The sequence below is a fragment of the Gossypium hirsutum genome, chromosome A01 (assembly GCF_007990345.1).
Source record: "Gossypium hirsutum isolate 1008001.06 chromosome A01, Gossypium_hirsutum_v2.1, whole genome shotgun sequence".
NCBI classification, from domain to species: domain Eukaryota; kingdom Viridiplantae; phylum Streptophyta; class Magnoliopsida; order Malvales; family Malvaceae; genus Gossypium; species Gossypium hirsutum.
In genome coordinates, this window is record NC_053424.1 from 1,736,422 (window position 1) to 1,757,953 (window position 21,532).

General features: G+C 32.7%; 2 protein-coding genes and 1 pseudogene across 2 annotated transcripts; all 3 read left to right on the forward strand.

The window, feature by feature from the left end:
* The first annotated feature begins 1,275 nt into the window (after positions 1-1,275).
* Positions 1,276-3,994, forward strand: LOC107961054 (disease resistance protein SUMM2-like; annotated as a pseudogene).
* Positions 3,995-8,517: 4,523 nt separating this feature from the next.
* LOC107961056 (disease resistance protein SUMM2) lies at positions 8,518-11,596 on the forward strand. Its single transcript, XM_016897298.2, has one exon. It carries the CDS (start codon positions 8,801-8,803, stop codon positions 11,432-11,434), a length of 2,634 nt encoding a protein of 877 aa, XP_016752787.1. The 5' UTR covers positions 8,518-8,800; the 3' UTR covers positions 11,435-11,596.
* A 5,347-nt stretch (positions 11,597-16,943) lies between these two features.
* LOC107961057 (probable disease resistance protein At1g12290) lies at positions 16,944-18,161 on the forward strand. The gene is made up of 2 exons (XM_016897299.1): positions 16,944-17,063; positions 17,166-18,161. The coding sequence occupies exons 1-2, from the start codon at positions 16,944-16,946 to the stop codon at positions 18,159-18,161; spliced, it is 1,116 nt and encodes a 371-aa protein (XP_016752788.1).
* Positions 18,162-21,532: the final 3,371 nt, after the last annotated feature.

Consider the following 21,532-nt stretch of genomic DNA (forward strand, 5'->3'; position numbering starts at 1 on the left):
ATGTTGCCATTACATATATCAGAATAAAAAAAAAACTTACAAGTCAAATTTCTACCTAAACATATACCTACTTCCACTAAGCTTTCCAAATAACAAAAACTTAACTTGTACATTAACACAAAGCTGGTTAACAGCTCCATCAACATCAAATTACATCAATCAAAAAGCTTATAGCAAACCAGACTTCAAAATGAACAAAATATTAGTTCAAATCTAACAGCAACACAAAACCAAGGTTGCTGCATGCTTGTCAAGAGCTTGCATGGCCAGCTTCCAGCTGCACTTGCTTTATACCAACTGCATGGAGATCAGCTTCAACAAAGAGCCTATTTTTGCTTTTTCTTTTTTGTGTGTGTGTTTTTTAATGCTTTTGGTGTGCTAAGAGTTTGGGATTTCTGTCAAATCAACACAACTTACATTATCCTATCAACCTAACAGATTAAAGGTAAATAAAATAATCTAACAGCTTTATCAAACAAGTTGACAGCTTCGGAGTTGTTGGCGGTTAGATTGTATCACATTGTTTGTCCGCCACTCTTGGACTATTTGCCACATTTGGATTGTCCACCATATTTGGACTCTCCGACATATTTGGACTGTGTGCCGCCAAAGTCTATCTGCTTGATAGTCTGCCAACTGACAGTTCGTCATACTCCTGGCGTTTAGCTTGCCCGCCAATTGAGCGAGCTGTTGCATGAATGTTCATCTTGCAACAAAAAATTTGGTGGAGTCACTGAGCTAAAGGGAAATTCAAACTTATTTTCTAAGCTCAAGTTTATGCATCTACATTATTTGCTTGAAATGAAGACAATATATTATCATGCTCTGCCTTTCCCACAACTGAAGGAAATATCAATTGTAGAATGCCCGATGCCGAATAAACTCCAACTAAACTCCAAGAGTACAAAAGGACAGAGGCTCGTCATTAAAAGTAAACATAATATTAATAAAAAATTTAAATCTTATCATGCATGATCAAATACTAAATATTGATAATTATATAAATAAAAGAATATCTCAATATTTATATAGAATTTATTAACATTTTTAATGTTTTTATGATTATAGAATATTTATATTATGCATAGTTAGTTTATTCTTAGAGCACTTATCTGCGTGAGAAGGCAGCAAAGCAGAATAAAAGAAAAAGAAAAAAAAACCCCACTACCGAAATATGCCTGATTTTGCACACTTTACTGTAAGTATCATCATTTTCACTATCAAAATACATGTGAACTTCCAACAGTTTATCTCTGTTTCCCTGCGAATTTTCTTTCTCTTAGTTTCTTTCCCCCTTATGTTCTCTATCTTTCACATAACTCCATAAGTATCTTTGATTTATTCCTTGCTTCTATTTCCTGAAATTGTTCAACTCACTCTTCTAAAATCAAAACCAGGCATGGGTAATATCTTCTCAATCAAACTTTCACTCGATACCATCATTACCGGTTGTTGGGATTGTGCTATTGGAAAGGCTGCTTTTCTATGCAACCTTGAAGAAAACCTCCATGCTTTAAAAACTAAAGTGGAAGAATTGAAGGCGATCAGGAGGGATCTGATGAGCAGGGTCAGGGTCGCTGAAGATGAGCAGCAACTTAAGCGGCTACCCCAAGTTGAGCTTTGGCTTCAGACGGCTGATCGTGTGATAACCGATGCTGAGCAACTGATTGTCCAGAGTCCTCAGCATGTTGAAAAGCTATGTATGGGAGGTTGTTGCTCCAGTCATCCTAGGTCCAACATCAAGTTCGGGAAGCAAGTTGCCAAAAAACTCCAAGAGATGAAAGACCAGAAGGAGAAAAGAGGTTTCAGTGATGTAGCCAGCAAGCCACCACTTCCTTCCACAACTGAAAGACCTAGTGAGCCAACTGTGGGTTTAGAGTCCAATTTCAACAAGGTTTGGAGCTGTCTTCAAAAGGAACTAGTGGGAATTATTGGCATATATGGCTTATGAGGGGTTGGCAAGACAACCCTCCTAAACCAAATCAATAAGAAATTCCATGATACTACCCATGATTACCATGTCATTTGGGCAGTTGCATCACAAGATCGGCCAATTGAGAGAGTCCAGGATAAAATTGCCGAAAGAATAGGCCTTTCTAATGAAGGTTGGAAATCCAAGAGCCTTGATGAGAAAGCTGAAGACATCTTCAAGGTATTATGTAAAAAGAAGTTTGCATTGTTGTTGGATGATATATGGGAATGGTTTGATCTCACAAGAGCTGGGGTACTTCTTCTAAAACAACAAAATGGCTCTAAAGTCATTTTCACAACACGTTGTCTTGACGTGTGCGGTCAAATGCAACCGAACATGGATAATAATATCAGAGTGGAATGTTTACCACCAAGAGAAGCTTTCAGACTGTTCGAGGAAAAGGTTGGATTAGAAACCCTTCGAATGAATCCAGATATTTGCAAGTTAGCTGAAGCGGTGGTTGAAGAGTGTGCAGGGCTGCCTCTCGCTCTCATTACAACTGGGCGAGCCATGGCATCTAAGACGACCCCTCGAGAATGGGAATATGCTATTGAAGTTTTAAGGCAATCAGCAGCTTCTGTGTTGCCAGGGGTAGGAAAAGAGATGTATCCCAAGTTAAAATTCAGTTATGACTGTTTACCTGATGAAAGGTTCAGATCTTGTTTCTTGTATTGTTCTTTATATCCAGAAGATTGGAACATCACAAAAGACGAACTAGTATATTGTTGGATCGGGGAAGGACTTTTGGACGAGCATACCACTTTGAGCAATGCCAGAAACCAGGGACATTTCATTATAGGTTCTCTTATTGATGCATGCTTATTAGAGAAAGGACATTATAATCATGCTGTAAAGATGCATGATGTGATTCGCGACATGGCTTTGTGGATTGCTGGTGAATCTGAGAAGGAGAAGTTTTTTGTAAAATCAGGTGTTCAGTTAAAGGAACAACCGAAAGCTAAAAAGTGGGAAGAGGTAACAAGAATGTCGCTGATGAATAATCAAATTGAAAATCTAACTGAGATATTGGAATGTCCCAATCTCCAAACTTTGTTTCTTGGCTACAATGATTTGATGGTAATCATGGATGATTTCTTTAATTCTTTGCCGATGCTAAGGGTTCTGGACTTGTCTAGCAATATGAATTTGGAAGAATTGCCAGTAGGAATTGCAAAGTTGGTTTCACTAGAACATCTCGATCTGTCATCTACAAGAATAAGAAAGTTGCCAGTCGAATTGAAAACCCTAGCAAAGCTGAAATATTTGGATCTGGAGTGGATAGAGGATCTAGAAATGATCCCACAACAATTGATATCCAGTTTCTCCAAGTTACAAGTACTGAAAATGGTGGGATGTGGCTATGGATGTTTATTGGTTTTGGAGGAAATGAAGCATTTAAAATATTTGAATGTGTTGACTCTTACTTTTAGAAGCGCTTCGGAGTTGGAAAAAGCTTCGAGGTTCAACAAGTTCTTTAGTTGTGCCATTGAATGTGTAAGCCTTAAAGGTTTCAGAGATTCAAGATCATTGAAGATTTTGGCTTTAGCAAATCTGCAACATTTATGTGCTTTAACACTCTTGAGGTGTATGGATCTAGAGGAAGTGAAGATCGAACGTAACATAATTGAAGGTGCAGGATGCTTCCATAGCTTTCGATCTGTAAGCCTAGCCAGATGCAATCATTTGAGGGATGTGAGTTGGGTAACTTTTGCTCCACATTTGGAAAAACTAGTTATAATGGAATGCAAAGGTTTAAAAGAAATCATCAGTGAAGAAAAACCTGGTGAAGTCGCTGAGCTAAAAGAAAATTCAGACTTGTTTTCTAAGCCCGAGATTTTGCGTCTACGTCATCTGCCCAAACTAAAGACTGTATACCATCATGCTCTGCCTTTCCCACAGCTGAAGAAAATATACATTACAGGATGCCCAATGTTAAAGAAGCTCCCACTAAACTCCAATAGTGCAAAAAGACAGAGGATGGTCATTGAAGGAGATGTGGGATGGTGGAAAGATGTCGAATGAGAGGATGAATCCACTAAAATTGCTTTTCTCCCCACTTTCAAACCTCGTATATGTTGGTTATTAATTGAGGTTTAGAAGAAATGATCAGTGAGGAAAAACTTAGTGAAGTCGCTGAGCTAAAGGGAAATTCAAACTTGTTTTCTAAGCTAGAGTTTTTGCATCTAAATAATCTGCCCAAAATGAAGACAATATACCCACATGCTCTACTTTTTCCGCAGCTGAAGAGAATCACAATTTTAAAATGCCCAATGCTGAAGAAGTTCCCACTAAACTCCAATAGTGCAAAAGGACGAAGGCTTGTCATTGAAGGAGATGAGGGATGGTGGAAAGATGTAGGATGGAAGGATGAATCCACTCAAATTGCTTTACTCTCTTCTTACAAACGGCTGTAATTTACGAAATGTTGGATATTAATTAAGGCCTAAAACCTTTATCGTATCATAGTATACCTTATTATAAGTTTTATTTTGTCTATCCTTAAATTACATGCAACTTGGTTCTTTGTTTTACATGACGACTTTTTCCTTAATATAAAATAAAATGTTTGAATTGGAGAGTATATTATGTTAATGAATTAAATTTTGAAGTATAACTCTTAACATAAGAGATAATTTTCTTTTAATTTTATAAGTAAAAGTTTTCATAATTATGGTAAAAATATAATTTTTTTTTATAATCATGGTTAGCAGCCCTCTCATTGGTGATGTTTCATTTATTAATACAATGATAAATTATCAAAATAGTCACTTTTGTTTACCTCAGGTTTCATTTTAGTTACTGATGTTTAAAATGTTACGTTTTAGTCACTTACATTATCGTTTTATTACGAAATGGTTACTCTACTGTTAAGATATGTTATCTCACAAACGACAGTCCGACGTAACAGTTAAAATGGATTTTAAATACCAACATAGATGTCCAGTTGGAATGAGAAAAGTTAATTTTTTTATGAAAATAGAATACAAAATTTACCGTAAAACTCAATTTTCTCCGATTTAAAAAGAAGTAACATTGTCTGATACATTTAGATACATAGGCCACAACTGATAAAAGCTTGATTGCAACATTCAACCTAATATATATTAGTACTAGGTAAAGTTAGAAAAAAAAAACAAAAATCAAATCAGACTGAAGTATCCTTTATACTTTTTATTGAATTCAATTCGATTTTGATCCGGATGTTAATTGAAGTTTGAATCATTTTTCAAGTACAGAAATCTTACCTTTGTACCTAAAGTGTAGAACACTCATCTAATTTAGACTATAAACACTACAAGCTTACACTTTAATTACACTTACACAACTAGTTTCGCAATAAATAAACAAAGTACTCTCAATATACTCTCATACAAATTCTATACAAGCCTCGCAATACATGTAAGTGTTTAGGTTTGCTAACATGCTAGTGGTTGAACAATGCAACCCCTTAAAATTAATAGCTACAAAATCATAAAGGTAGTATATTAATAACCTGAATGAATTTCCATAACTAAAGAGTTGTAATTATTCAATCCAATCTAATCTAATATTTAAAATGAAATTGTACATTGTATTTCAATTTGTGAATGATCTGTAAACATAAAAATTGCACATTATACTTCAACCCGTGACTAAATTCAAGGCTGAAGAATAAACTCAAAATAGAATAAAAAATTGGACATTGTATTCCAACCTTCAAGTAAAAGATTAAAAATTCCAAATATTTAAAGAGAAGATAAAATATTTTGAACAAGTGCTGAAGAGCCAGCTGCCTTTTGTTGTTTTCAACACTTGACTTTTCCCCTTTTTTTAATGCAGCTGCTACAGTTTTCAAAATAAAAAATTTAAAATTTAAATATTTATTTTATAAATAATTTAATTAATATTAAATCCATTAGAAAAGATATTGTATACGAAATTAATTAGAGAGGAGATTGGATGTGGATGTATGTATAATAAAATTTTTATATACCTAAAAATTGATTACATCGCTTTATTTTATTGGTGCCTAAAATTTAAGATTTTTAGAATGATTTTAATATAAATTTTTAGCTCTTATTTCAAGTTTTAGAATTGATTCAATAAAAATTCATGATTATTTAATAATATTAGTAATTAACTTCCATCAAATTAATTCTAAAACCTGAATTAAATCATATCAATCGAACTATATTTAACAATTAAACTCAAAATTAAACAAATTTACAATTAATAAAAAATTATTCTATTAACAAAATTATGAAAATTTCAAACTTTTTCATATTAACAATTAACTTTCATAAAATCAACCATGAAACTTGAATTAAACACTAAAAACTTAACACGGTTATCTTTGGATAGACCTGTTCATGGGTTGGGCCACCCGGTCCGGCTCGAAGGTCCACCCGAAATGTGAGAGGGTTTGCAAAAAAATATAGGCCCAAAAAAAAATAAAGCACGTTTAAAAAATGGGCTAGGCTAGGCCTCGGGTAAAGCATTTTTTCCTGAGTCCAACCCAGCCCTAATTCACTAAAGGACAAAAAATTTGCTTTTTTTAATGTTATTTTCTTGTTATTTTCTCCTTATTTTGCTACTATTTTATTATTTTGTTGTTATTATTTGGATATTGTATAAAATTTATTTTATTGTTTATTTTTTTATTATTTTAAAGGCATTTGTTAATTTTGTTATTATTTTAGAGGCATTTGCTTGTTAAGTTACATCTATCTTAGTGTTATTTAAGTATACATATTTTTTAAAATTTATTTTCAATTTATTTGGAAATATTTATTTTGATGTTTCTAGTATTTTTGATGTATTATATATTTTTAAAAATTATATAAAAATAATATAAAAAATTAATACGGGCGGGCCGTGTTGGGCTGAGTTTTAGCATTTTTATTCAAGTCTGGCTTGGGCAAAATTTTAGGCTCATTTTGTGGGTCTGGCCCAAGTCTAGCTAATGGGCTTAAATTTTTAGTTGAGCCCTACTCAACCCGGCCCAGCCGGGCTCGACCCATGAACACCTCTACCTTTAGGTACCAAAATATATAACTTTTGTCAAATATAGATATCACATTAGAAAAAAAAACTTATCAAACTCAAGTACCAAATGATATGTTAAAGATTTAAATAAATATTAATTTTTAAATTTATAAACATTTTTTAATTAAATAAAATATAAAACCATTTAAATTTAATACAGTATATAATTTTTTTCATTTTAAATACTTGTTTATATATATTTCTTTTGGAAAAATAGTTTTATTGAAAACATATTTATAAATATAAATAATTTTTAAAATATAGTATTTTAATTATAATTGTTAATATTTTTAAATTTTTATAATTTTTTAATTAACAAATTGTGATATATTTTTAGCCTATTTTTAACGCTTTGTAAACATCTACGTAAAATTTTAAACAATTTCAAAAAGAATAATTGAAATTAATTTTTTAATTGTGAAAGATTTAGTAAGAAACTAAAATTTAAATTGATTAAAGGAAAGTTTATGAAAGAAATTTAAAATTTAATTAAAATCTCAAAGTAAATAATAAGGATTTTTGAAAGTACCATGAATTTGACTTATCATATTTTTTTTTGTTAGAAACCTTAAATTAAATTAAATAATTATATTTACATAATAAATTATGAGTAAGCTAAAAATTATAATGGTAATTATGTAATACTATTTTAAAATAAAATTTTAATTATAGCTTTTTTTTGTCTTTTCATAATATGTGAGTGTTCATTTTTTTATTCCCACATATTTAAAATTTAAAATTTAAAATTAGTGATTTAACTGTGTTACAAATAGATAATGTTTTGAGGCCAAAAATGCTGACTGCAAATTGCCACCGAATCAATTTAATTACTTGTATTATTTGAGTTAGCAATTTAATGAATGAAATCTTTAAACTTATTAATGTGCTACTATATTAAAGATTTTATGGTCTATTTATTAAAGCCAATCATTAGCTATTGAAGATTGGATTCAAGTGAATCAATTAATTCCTTGGTATATAAAAATCATATCTTCGCCTTGTTGTGGTTTTAATCAAGGGCTGGCAAGGGTTTCGATCCCCCTAAAATAAATTTTTTTAATTAGATCCTTTAATTTTTTAAATAATTTTAAATTAATAAAGATAAAATTATACTTTAACCCCCTAAAATTATAAAATTTTGATTTAATCATTCAAAAATTATAAAGGTATAAACAATTTAAATGACGAAATTACATTTTTACTATCATAAAAATTAAATTTCATATCAGCCCCCTAACAAATTTCCTACGTTCGCCCCTGATTTTAATGTTGATAACGTAATAGCTAAAGCAGGGAAAAACATCCCTTTGGAAAGCTGTTGGAGCTTTCAATTATTGATTTTTTATATTTGTGATTGATGAATTATTAGGAAGTTGTGAGTTTCTATCCAAAATGCTCATCTCAGTCTTTCTTTTTCTTTTTTGATAATTGAACTTCCTTTTATCTTAATAATTTTTTTATGGAAGTTGATTTTGATAATAAACCAACTTTACACCAACTATGACTAAATTAAAATATATTGTATTAATGTTAAGAAATTGCCTGTGCAATGCAAGTCTTCCCACCAGGAAATCAACTAAATCATTTTCACAATCTACACACGTTTTCATCATATTCACTATCATCTTTTACTTCTTTTATATTTTTATTTTTCTGGCATCATCTGAACTTCCAACAGCTTCTCTCTGTTTTCCCCCCCATATATTCTCAATCTTTCATATAACTCCATAAGCTTCTTTCATTTATTCCTTGCTTCTATTTCCTGAAATTGTTCTACTCACTCTTCTAAAATCAACACCAGGTATGGGTAATATCTTCTCAATCGAACTTTCACTCGATACCATCATTAGCCGTTGCTGGGATTGTGCTACTGGACAGGCAAGTTTTATATGCAACCTCGAAAATAACCTCCACGCTTTAAAAAATGAAGTGGAAGAATTGAAGGCGATCAAGAGTGATCTGATGAGCAAGGTCAGAATTGCTGAAGATGAGCAGCAGCTTAAGCGGCTAGACCAAGTTGGTATTTGGCTTTCGAGGGCTGAAACTTTGATAAACGATGCTGATCAACTGATTGTTCAAAGTCCTCAGCATGTTGAAAAGTTATGTATGGGAGGTTGTTGTTCCAGGCATCCCAGGTCCACCCACAAGTTCGGCAAGCAAATCACCGGAATACTCCAAGAGGTGAAAGACCAGAAGCAGAAAGGAGATTTCAGTGATGTGGCCAGCAAGCCACCACTTCCTTCAGCAACTGAAAGACCTAGTGAGCCAACTGTGGGTTTAGAGTTCAATTTCAACAAGGTTTGGAGCTGCCTTCAAAAGGAACAAGTGGGAATTATTGGCATATATGGCTTAGGAGGGGTTGGCAAGACAACCCTCCTAAACCGAATCAATAACAAATTCCATGATACTACCCATGATTACCATGTCATTTGGGCAGTTGCATCGCAAGATCGGCCACTTGAGAGAGTCCAGGATCAGATTGCCAAAAGAATAGGTCTTCCTATTGAAGATAGGAAATCTATTGAAGAGAAAGCCGAAGACATCTTCAACGTCTTGCGTAAAAGGAAGTTTGCATTGTTGTTGGATGATATATGGGAATGGTTTGATCTCGCAAGAGCTGGGGTACCTCTTCCAACACAACAAAATGGCTTTAAAGTCATTTTCACAACTCGTCGTCGTGACGTGTGCTGTCAAATGCAACCGAACATGGCTAATAATATCACAGTGGAATGTTTACCATCAAGAGAAGCTCTGAAACTGTTCGAGGTAAAGGTTGGGTCAGAAACCCTTCATATGCATCCAGATATTCACAAGTTAGCTGAAGCGGTGGCTGAAGAGTGTGCAGGACTACCTCTCGCTCTCATTACAATTGGGCGAGCCATGGCATCCAAGAAAACCCCTCAAGAATGGGAATATGCTATTGAAGTTTTAAGGAAATCAGCAGCCTCTGTGTTGCCAGGGGTAGGGAAAGAGATGTATCCCAAGTTAAAATTCAGTTATGACTGTTTACCTGATGAAAGGTTGAGATCTTGTTTCTTGTATTGTTCTTTATATCCAGAAGATCATCCCATCGAAAAAGACCAACTAATATATTGTTGGATCGGGGAAGGACTTTTGGACGAGCATACCAATTTGAGCAGTGCCAGAAACCAGGGACATTTCATTATAGGTTCTCTTATTGACGCATGCTTATTGGAGAAAGGACCTAATAATGATTATGTAAAGATGCACGATGTGATTCGCGACATGGCTTTGTGGATTGCTGGTGAATCTGAAAAGAAGTTTTTTGTAAAAGCAGGTACTCAGTTAAAGGAACAACCAGAAGCTGAAAAGTTGGAAGAGGTAATTAGAATGTCGCTGATGGATAATCGAATTGAAAATCTAACTAAGATATTGGCATGCCCCAATCTCCAAACTTTATTTCTTGGATGGAATCATTTGGAGGTGATCATCAGTGATTTCTTTAACTTCATGCCGATGCTAAGGGTTCTGGACTTGTCCCGCAATATGAATTTGAGAAAATTGTCGGTTGGAATTACGAAGTTGGTTTCGCTAGAACATCTCAATCTGTCAGAGACAGGAATACGAAAGTTGCCAGTCGAATTAAAGGCGCTTAAAAAGCTGAAATATTTGAATCTGGAATGGACACGCAATCTAGCAATGATCCCACAACAACTTATATCCAGTTTCTCTAAGTTGCAAGTACTGAAAATGGAGGGTTGTGACTATGGATGTTCATTGGTTTTGGAGGAAATAGAGCATTTAAAATATTTGAATGTGCTGACCATTTCCGTTAGAAGCGCTTCGGAGTTGAAAAAAGTTTTGGTGTTCAGCAAGTTTCCTAGCTGTACCATTGAAGGCATAATAATTGAAAATTTCATAGATTTAAGGTCAATGAATATTTTGGCTTTAGCAAATCATCTATATACTTTAACACTCAGGTATGTTTGTAATGTGGAGGAAGTGAAGATCGCAAGTAACATAATTAAAGATGCAAGATGCTTCCAGAGCCTTCGATTTATAACCCTAGTTTTTTGCGAGCAATTGAGGGATTCGAGTTGGGTAAGTTTTGCTCCACATTTGGAACATCTACGTATGAGTTTTTGCACAAATTTAGAAGAAATTATTAGCGAAGAAAAACTTGGTGAAATCACTGAGTCGAAGGTAAATATAAACTTATTTTCTAAGCTCAAGGTTTTGGAACTAAATCATATGCTCAAAATGAAGACAATATGCTACTATGCTCTGCCTTTCCCGCAGCTGAAGTCAATCAAGATTCTTAATTGTCCAATGTTAAAGAAGCTCCCACTAAACTCTAATAGTGCAAAAGGACAGAGGCTGGTCATTATAGGAGAGGAAGGATGGTGGGAAGATGTAGAATGGGAGGATGAATCCACTAAAATTGCTTTTCTCCCCTCTTTCAAACCTCGTCAGTAATTTACGAAATGTTGGATATTAATTAAGGCCTAAAACCCTTATTGTATCATAGCATATCTCATTGTAGTTTCTATTTTGTCTATCCCTAGATTACATGCAGCTTGGTTCTTTATTTTACGCATCGACTTTTTCTTAATATAAGATAAAAAAAATTTTATAGGAGAGAATAAATGTATTAAGTATAAATTTGGATTTTGGATTTTTTTTAAAAAATTAAAATGGTAAGTTTTAATAAGTTAATAAAATATAATTTATCTTCATTTATGATACATGTATTCATTAAGATGAGGTGTTCCCTACGCATAATATCAATAAAAAAACTGATCATGCGTGATTGGATACTAAATGTTGATAATTATATTATAATGAAATAAGTGACATCAATATTTGTATATTAAAATTTATTAATACAATTTATTAACATTTTAAATTTTTTATGATTATAGAATCTGATATTATGCTAGTAACAAAATTAATAGATTCTTTTATGATAGTGCAAAGATAGTTGGTTATATGATTAGATTAGGATATTACAAATTTAAATATATTTTTTTAAAATGGAAAAAAATTAAATATATATCAAACTTTTAATTTCATTAAGTTAAAAAAAAATTTACTGTATATTAAGTTTTAACTCAATTGATATTGTTACTATAACAACAACAAGAGAATATGAATTCGAATACACTTCAACTCGTACTATCCTTCGACTCATTTCAATCTCTTTATGGTGTCTTTGGTATCATAGAAACAAGCTGGTCCATGAAGGGGGTCTGACCATGATACTTGGTTAGTTAACAAGAATCCTCTTTTATCTTCTGGTTGTCGGGGCAAGGATATTTGGAGGCCTCCTGAATTTGATATTATCAAGCTTAATTTTGATGCGTCTTATTTACCGGAGAAGAAGATTGCTATAACAGCAGTATTAGCCAGAGATAGTAGAGGAAAGGTTGCAGGGACTGATACTTATCTGTTTGAGGAGGTTGGTGATGCTTTTGTGGCAGAAGCACGAGCTTGCGAAAGGGCGTTGCTATTCGCGCGTATGATGGGCTTTCGGCATCTGATCGTGGAAGGTGACTCTTTAACAGTCATTAAATCTATTATGAAAAAAGAGGAAGACAGATCGGTTCTTAGGCCGATTACTTTTCATATTCAGTGTTTACAACAATTGTTTGAAGAAGTCACTTACATTTATGTGCCTCGGACGATTAATAGGGCGGCTCACGTTTTGGCGATGGAAGGACGGAGAAGAGGAATATGCGGGAACTGGATTGCAGGTATTCCGAATTCTGTGAAGTTGGTGGTGGAGAATGACTGGTTGTGTTGGATTCAGAGAAACTGAGTTTTGTTGTTCGCTTTGAGGATGGAGAAGGTTCATTGAATCTCCATTTTTTAGATTGCAAAGTGACGTTTGCTCTTGGTTGCATGTTACAGTGGCAGGTGTTGAGGAGAGCTGGTTGGCTGATATTGGATGTTGAAACGGTGCTTCTGCAGGCTCATGGGATTTCTTTTGCTTTAATTTTGTTTGTTAATTTCTAGGTCTCATTTATTTTATGCTGGACATCTGGTCTATTTAGTTTGTCGTTTACTTTGCTGTTTGTTGGTTACTTTTCAGTTCCATTTTCTTGAGCCTAATTAATAAATATCATCTTATTTTTTTGACAAAAAAAATTTAAATGAATCTATGATGTTATTGGTTTTTTTAAAATAATTTTCTTTAAAGGAAACCAATTTAATTTTTTGTAAAATCATCTTGCAATCAAATTATTAAATAGAAAATTAAGGATAAAGAGGATTATAGCCACTTAATTTCTGGAAAACAAGTTGAGAAAATTAACTTTATCCATTTTTTTATTTGAAAAATCAATACCTATTTAATTGCTTTATTTATCTTTTATCTTTTTATTATTAATTCTAAAAATAAATAAAACTAGACGTCTTACTTATATTTATTAAAATTTCACATAAAAATTAATTAATGTTTTAGTTACGATGATAAAACTAATTGTTTATACATTATGATCAAATATAAGTAAAAGCAATAAGTCTAAAAATTGATTACATGGCTTTATTTTATTGGTGCCTAAAACTTAAGATTTTTAGAATGATTTTAATATAAATTTTTAGCACTTAAAAATTTTAGAATTAATTTAATAAAAATTCATGATTCTTTAACAATATTAGCGATTAACTTCTATCAAATCAACTCTAAAACCTTAATCAAATCATATTTATCGAACTATATTTAATAATTAAACTCAAAATTAAACAAATTCACAACTAACAAAAATTTATTCTATTAACAAAATCATAAAAATTTCAAACTTTATCATATTAGCAATTAATTTTCATAAAATCAATCATAAAACTTGAATTAAATACTAAAACGTTAACATGGTTACCTTTGGATAGACCTGTTCATGGGTCAGGCCACTTGGCCCGACCCAAAGGCCCACCCCAAATGTGAGAAAGTTTGAATAAAAATATAGGCCCAAAAAATAGTCTTAGACAAAAACAATAGGCCAGTTTAAAAAAGGGTCGAGCCTTGGGTAATGCATTTTTTTGCCCGAGCCTGGCTCAACCCAGCCCGAATTCACTAAAGGACAAAAAAATTTGCTTTTTTTTTAATGTTATTTTCTTGTTGTTTTCTCCCTATTTTCCTACCATTTTACTATTATGTTGCTACTATTTTGTTGTTATTATTCAGATATTGTATAAAACTTATTTTATTGTTAATTTTGTTATTATTTTAAAGGCATTTGTTAATTTTGTTATTATTATAGAGGCATTTGCTTGTTAAGTTACATCTATCTTAGTGTTATTTAAGTATATATATTTTTTAAAATTTATTTTTAATTTATTGGAAAATATTTATTTTGATATTTTTAGTATTTTTGATGTATTATATATTTAAAAATTATATAAAAAAATTAATACAGGCGGGCTGGGCTGGGCCCGAGTTTTAGCATTTTTATGCGGGATGGACTTAGGTAAAAATTTAGGCCCATTTTTAGGCCGGGCCCGAGTCTAGCAAATGTGCCTAAATTTTTAGTTGAGCCCGGCCCAGCTCGGCCCATGAACACCTCTACCTTTGGGTACCAAAATATATAACTTTTGTCAAATATAGATACCATATTAGAAAAAAAATTATCAAACTCGAGTACCAAATGATATATTAAAGCTTTAAATAAATATTAATTTTAAAATTTATAAACAATTTTTTAATTAAATAAAATATAAAATCATTTAAATTTAATACAGTATATATATTTTTTTTCATTTTAAATACTTGTTTATATATATTTATTTTGGAAAAATGGTTTTATTGAAAACATATTTATAAATATAAATAATTTTTAAAATTTTTAAAATATAGTATTTTAATTATAATTTTTAATAATTTTTGATATTTTTATAATTTTTTAATTAACAAATTGTGATATATTTTTATCCTATTTTTAACGCTTTGTAAACATCTACGTAAAATTTTAAACAATTTCAAAAAGAATAATTGAAATTAATTTTTTAATTGTGTAAGATTTAGTAAGAAACTAAAATTTAAATTAATTAAAGGAAAAGATATGAAAGAAATTTAAAATTTAATTAAAATCCCAAAGTAAATAATAAGGATTTTTGAAAGAACCATGAATTTGACTTATCATATTTATTTTTGTTAGAAACCTTACACCTACTATGATTAATTAAAATATGTTGTCTTAATGTTGCTCAAGTTGTAAAATAGAAAAAGAAATTGCATATGGTATCCACTGCACACAAAATATGCCTTACAATGGACCCATTGTGTCAAAACCAAATAAAGTGGGATAAAAGAGAGCTGTGTGCAATGCAAGTCTCCCCACCAAGTCAATGATTTTACACACTTTACTGTAATTATCATCATATTCACTATCTTCTTCTTCTTTTTTGTATCAAAATGCATCTGAACTTCCAAAAGTTGGCTTCTGTTTTTCTCTCCCTTGTAGTCTCAAACTTTCATAGAACTCCATAAGCATCTTTGATTTATTCCTTGCTTCTATTTCCAGAAATTGTTGAACTCACTCTTCTACAATCAAAACCAGGTATGGGTAATATCTTCTCAATCTCACTTTCAATCGATCCCATCATTACCCGTTGCTGGGATTGTGCTACTGGACAGGCAAGTTATATATGCAACCTCAAAGATAACCTCCATGCTTTACAAGCTAAAGTAGCTGGACTGAAGGAGCTCAGGAGTGATCTGATGAGCAGGGTCAGAATTGCTGAAGATGAGCAGCAACTTAAGCGGCTAAACCAAGTTGAGGGTTGGCTTTCGAGGGCTGAAACTCTGATAAACGATGCTGATCAACTGATTGTTCAAAGTCCTCAGCATGTTGAAAATCTATGTATGGGAGGTTGTTGCTCCACTCATCCTAGGTCCAGCATCAAGTTCGAGAAGCAAATTGCCAAAAAACTCCAAGAGGTGAAAGACCAGAAGAAGAATGGAGATTTCAGTGATGTGGCCAGCAAGCCACCACTTCCTTCAGCAACTGAAAGACCTAGTGAGCCAACTGTGGGTTTAGAGTCCAATTTCAACAAGGTTTGGAGCTGTCTTCAAAAGGAACAAGTGGGAATTAGTGGCATATATGGCTTAGGAGGGGTTGGCAAGACAACCCTCCTAAACCAAATCAATAACAAATTCCATGATACTACCCATGATTACCATGTCATTTGGGCAGTTGCATCACAAGATCGGCCAATTGAGAGAGTCCAGGATCAAATTGCCGAAAGAATAGGCCTTTCTAATGAAGGTTGGAAATCCAAGAGCCTTGATGAGAAAGCTGAAGACATCTTCAAGGTATTATGTAAAAATAAGTTTGCATTGTTGTTGGATGATATATGGGAATGGTTTGATCTCACAAGAGCTGGGATACCTATTCCAACATAAGAAAATGGCTCTAAAGTCATTTTCACAACTCGTCGTCTTGACGTGTGCTGTCAAATGCAGCCGAACATGGATAATAATATCAGAGTGGAATGTTTACCGCCAGGAGAAGCTTTCAAACTGTTCGAGGAGAAGGTTGGATCAGAAACCTTTCGAATGCATCCAGATATTTGCAAGTTAGCTGAAGCGGTGGTTCAAGAATGTGCAGGACTACCTCTTGCTCTCGTTACAATTGCGCGAGCCATGGCATCCAAGAAGACCCCTCGAGAATGGGAATATGCTATTGAAGTTTTAAGGCAATCAGCAGCCTCTGTGTTCCCAGGGGTAGGGAAAGAGATGTATCCCAAGTTAAAATTCAGTTATGACTGTTTACCTGATGAAAGGTTCAGATCTTGTTTCTTGTATTGTTCTTTATATCCAGAGGATAAATCCATCCACAAAGACCAACTAGTAGATTGTTGGATCGGGGAAGGACTTTTGGACGAGCATACCAATTTGAGCAGTGCCAAAAACCAGGGACATTTCGTTATAGGTTCTCTTATTGACGCATGCTTATTGGAGAAAGGACCTAATAATTAGTGTTTAAAGATGCACAATGTGATTCGTGACATGACTTTGTGGATTGCTGGTGAATCTGAGAAGGAGAAGTTTTTTGTAAAATCAGGTGTTCAGTTAAAGGAACTACCGAAAGCTGAAAAGTGGGAAGAGGTTATAAGAATGTCGCTGATGGGTAATCAAATTGAAAATCTAACTGAGATATTGGAATGTCCCAATCTCTAAACTTTGTTTCTTGGCTGGAATGATTTGAAGGTAATCACGGATGATTTCTTTAATTCTATGCCGATGCTAAGGGTTCTAGACTTGTCCGACAATGTGAATTTGAAAGAATTGCCGGTAGGAATTGCAAAGTTGGTTTCACTAGAACATCTCAATCTGTCAGTTACAGGAATAAGAAAGTTGCCAGTCGAATTGAAGACCCTAGCAAAGCTGAAATATTTGAATCTGGAGGGGACAGACGATCTAGAAATGATCCCACAACAATTGATATCCAATTTCTCCAAGTTGCAAGTACTGAAAATGGAGGGATGTGGCTATGGATGTTTATTGGTTTTGGAGGAAGTGGAGCATTTAAAACATTTGAATGTGTTGACCATTACTTTTAGAAGCGCTTCAGAGTTGGAAAAAGCTTCGAGGTTCAACAAGTTCTTTAGCTGTGCCATTGAAGTTGTAAGCCTTGAAGATTTCAGAGATTCAAGATCATTAACTATTATGGCTTTAGCAAAACTGCAGCATCTATGTACTTTAACACTCTCGAGGTGTTGGGATCTAGAGGAAGTGAAGATCGAACGTAACATAATTGAAGGTGCAGGATGCTTCCATAGCCTTCGAACTATAATCCTAGACGAATGCAATCATTTGAGGGATGTGAGTTGGGTAACTTTTGCTCCACATTTGAAAGTACTATTAATACTGGAATGCGAAGGTTTAGAAGAAATCATCAGTGAAGAAAAACTTGGTGAAGTTGCTGAGCTAAAAGGAAATTCAAACTTGTTTTCTAAGCTAGAGAATTTGCATCTATCTGGTTCGCCCAAACTAAAGACTATATACCAGCATGCTTTGCCTTTCCCACAGCTGAAGGAAATATACATTAAACGATGCCCAATGTTAAAGAAGCTCCCACTAAACTCCAATAGTGCAAAAGGACAGAGGCTGGTCATTAAAGGACGGGAAGAATGGTGGAAAGATGTAGAATGGGAGGATGAATCCACTAAAATTGCTTTTCTCCCCTCTTTCAGACCTGTTTAATCTAAAAATGTTAGAAATTAAGTCTTAAAACAATTATTGTGTCATTGTAAGTTCTATTTTGTTTATCCTTAAATTGCATGGAGTTTGATTTTGTATTTTACACAAAAACGTTTTCCTTTATAAAAGTAAAATGTTTGAGTTTGAGAATATATTATGTTATGAAGTATAACTCTCAACACATCACTTCATTTTCTTTTAATTCTATAACTAAAATTTTTGATAATTATAGTAAAATTAAAAATTTTCTATTCTGTATATTTAAAAATGAGACAATTTTTGTTATAGGAGAGTATACTATAAATATGTTAATTATAAATTTGGAATTTTAAAAAGAGAAAATTTAAGTTTAAATATAATTTACTTTCATTCAAAATGCATGTTAACATAAGAAGAGGTGTTTCATAAGCATAATAAAAAACTTATCATGTAAGATTAGATACTAAATATTGATAATTATATTGAGTGGCATAATATGAATGCTAGAATATTTCAATATTTGTATATTAAAATTCATTAATACAAATTACTAACAGTTTAAAATTTTTATGATTAGTGAATGCTACTACAAAAATTAACATATAATTTTTTTATGATGTTTCTGCAAATATAATTGGTTATATGATTAAATTAGGATATTACAGATTTAAACATATTTTAAAAAAAGGAATGAGGAAACTTAAATGTATACCCTACTCTTATATTCAAAGTGAGATTATGTGTATGAATTCTGTAAAACCACAGTCTCATAAACAAGTTATAGCAAAATTATTAATAAGTGAAGAGTGGAGAATATGGTATGCCAAATTGTAACAAACACTACTACATGTGCTTACCACAGCCTTAGCTATAATTGCACAAACCATGACAAGGAGTTGGAAAAAAAAAAAGAATGACAACTCTCCTTATAATCCATTCGAACAAAACTTCAACCCCACAACCAGGATTAGCATTTAGCTATGGATGATACCATTCTGAAATGTCTCATTTTTTTACATCTATTTTTGTGTTGGTTTTTTACATAGGAAGAAAAATAGAACTAAGTTATCCGGATGAAGTATTAATCTATTGATGAAGCTAGAGCAATAAAGCAATAATTCCAGATAAAGTATAAAGTACACATTACAAATATTATCATTTATTTCAAACATTATCATTCATCGAGATTTATTGGATATATAATCATTTCACATGTACATTTATAAAATCACAAATAAAATTCAAATCAAGCACAAAGACATGCATAGCTAAGTTATACAAACTTACCTCGATAGATGTTCGTATACATAAAGTCCATTTATCTGGCATTTTCTCCTTTTCTCGTTCTAACTCCACATTCAATTTATTCTGATCTATACGAGTAAATTTGACATCAATTTAATGCAATTCAAACTCAATTTGGTCCAATTTACACTTTTGGAAAAATTACTATTTTGCCCCCAAAATTTTAATAAATGACGATTTCATCCCTAAGCTCGGAAAATAAAACTCATACAATTTACTCCTTAGTCCAAGCCTAATCAAAATTTCCATATAAATTTTACAGCACATGCATTTCAGAAATTTCATAATTTTTCCAAGAATTTCACTACTTTTCAATTTAGTCCCTACACATGTTTTCACTAAAAATCACTTTGTAAAAGTGATTTCTCTATCAATAACCTTTCATTTTCTATCATAAACTTTCAATTTACAGCATATTCATCCATGGGTAATTTTCTAAACTTTGATTTCCTTTCAATTTAATTCCCAAATAGAGAAATTAAGCTTTCCCGATCATAAAAATATGAAAATAATTAAAAACGGGACATAGAACTTACCTAATTTGGCCATGAAATCTTTCTTTCTCTTTTCTAGGGTTTCCATGGAATTTTTGGGGAAGAAGATGATAAAATGATATCTTTTTCATTTAATTTAATTAATATCATTTAACTTTTCCACTTTCCAATTTAATCCTTTACCTTTTTCTTTTTTTTCCATGGATGATTCACTAAAATATCTACATGTTTTTCATTAATGGTCTAATTCTATATAAGGACCTCTCATTTTGAATTCCATAGCTATTTGATCCTTATAACTTCTAGAATTCAACTTTGACATTTTATTCAATTTAGTCCTCTTTGCAATTAGACACATAATCGATAAAATTTTTCTTTAAAAATTTCCGTGCCATATTTCTATCATAATATCTATCATTTTATGAAATTTAAATAATTTCATTTTTTGGGTTCGGATTTTTTATCTAAACCACCGTTCTGATTTTTACCGAAAATGGGCTGATACACTTTACTGTAATTATCATCATATTCACTATGATGTTTTTTTTTTGTATCAAAATGCATGTGAACTTCCAACAATTTGTCTTTGCTTTTCTCCCCTTTATAATCTCAAACTTTCATAGAACTCCATAAGCATATTTGATTTATTCATTGCTTCTATTTCCAAAAATTGTTGAACTCACTCTTCTACAATCAAAACCAAGTATGGGTAATATCTTCTCAATCTCACTTTCACTCGATCCCATCATTACCCGTTGCTGGGATTGTGCTACTGGACAGGCAAGTTATATATGCAACCTCAAAGGTAGCCTTAATGCTTTACAAGAAGAAGTAGATAAACTGAAGGAGCTTAGGGATGATCTAATGAGCAGGGTCAAAAATGCTGAAGATCAGCAGCATAAGCGGGTAAACCAAGTTGAGGGTTTGCTTCAAAGGGCTGATCATGTGATGGCCGAGGCTGATCAACTGAGTCTAGAAAGACCTCAGCAAGTTGAAAAGTTATGTATGGGAGGTTGTTGTTCCAGGCATCCCAGGTCCACCCACAAGTTCGGCAAGAAAATCGCCAGAATACTCCAATAGGTGAAACACTTGAAGGAGAATGGACATTTCAGTGATGTGGCCAGCAAGCCACCACTTCCTTCCGCAACTAAACGACCTTCTAAGCCAACTGTAGGTTTAGAGTCCTGTGTCAATCAGGTTTGGAGCAGTCTTCAAAATGACCAAGTGGGAATTATTGGCATATATGGCTTAGGAGGGGTTGGCAAGACAACCCTCCTAAACCAAATGATAAAGGGTGAGAAGGATGAAAGCAAAAGCAGATCGCAAAGTTTGTCAAAGTCGCAGATTTGACTTAGGGCTCTAAACGTTCGGAAAGAAACTTGGATTTTTTATACAACCTGAAACGAAATTAAATCCAAGTTAGATAAAACAATCAAAACAAATAACTAAAATAAAATAATAAATCAAAGATTAAGGAAGTGAATAAAAAAGATAAATGGAAAGATAGAACGTGGCGTGTAGAAGTCCTAAGAAGCCTTGGAAGCACGAAGAATCCACGACCCCCTTCAAACGGCTCTAATTTCCCCTCCAAGATAA

Coding starts and splice junctions, on each gene's coding strand:
- LOC107961056 (XM_016897298.2), top strand. CDS start 8,801: ATGGGTAATATCTTCTCAATCGAACTTTCACTCGATACCATCATTAGC.
- LOC107961057 (XM_016897299.1), top strand. CDS start 16,944: ATGCACAATGTGATTCGTGACATGACTTTGTGGATTGCTGGTGAATCT. Junction 17,064..17,165: donor AAGCTGAAAAGTGGGAAGAG/GTTATAAGAATG, acceptor AATGATTTGAAG/GTAATCACGGATGATTTCTT.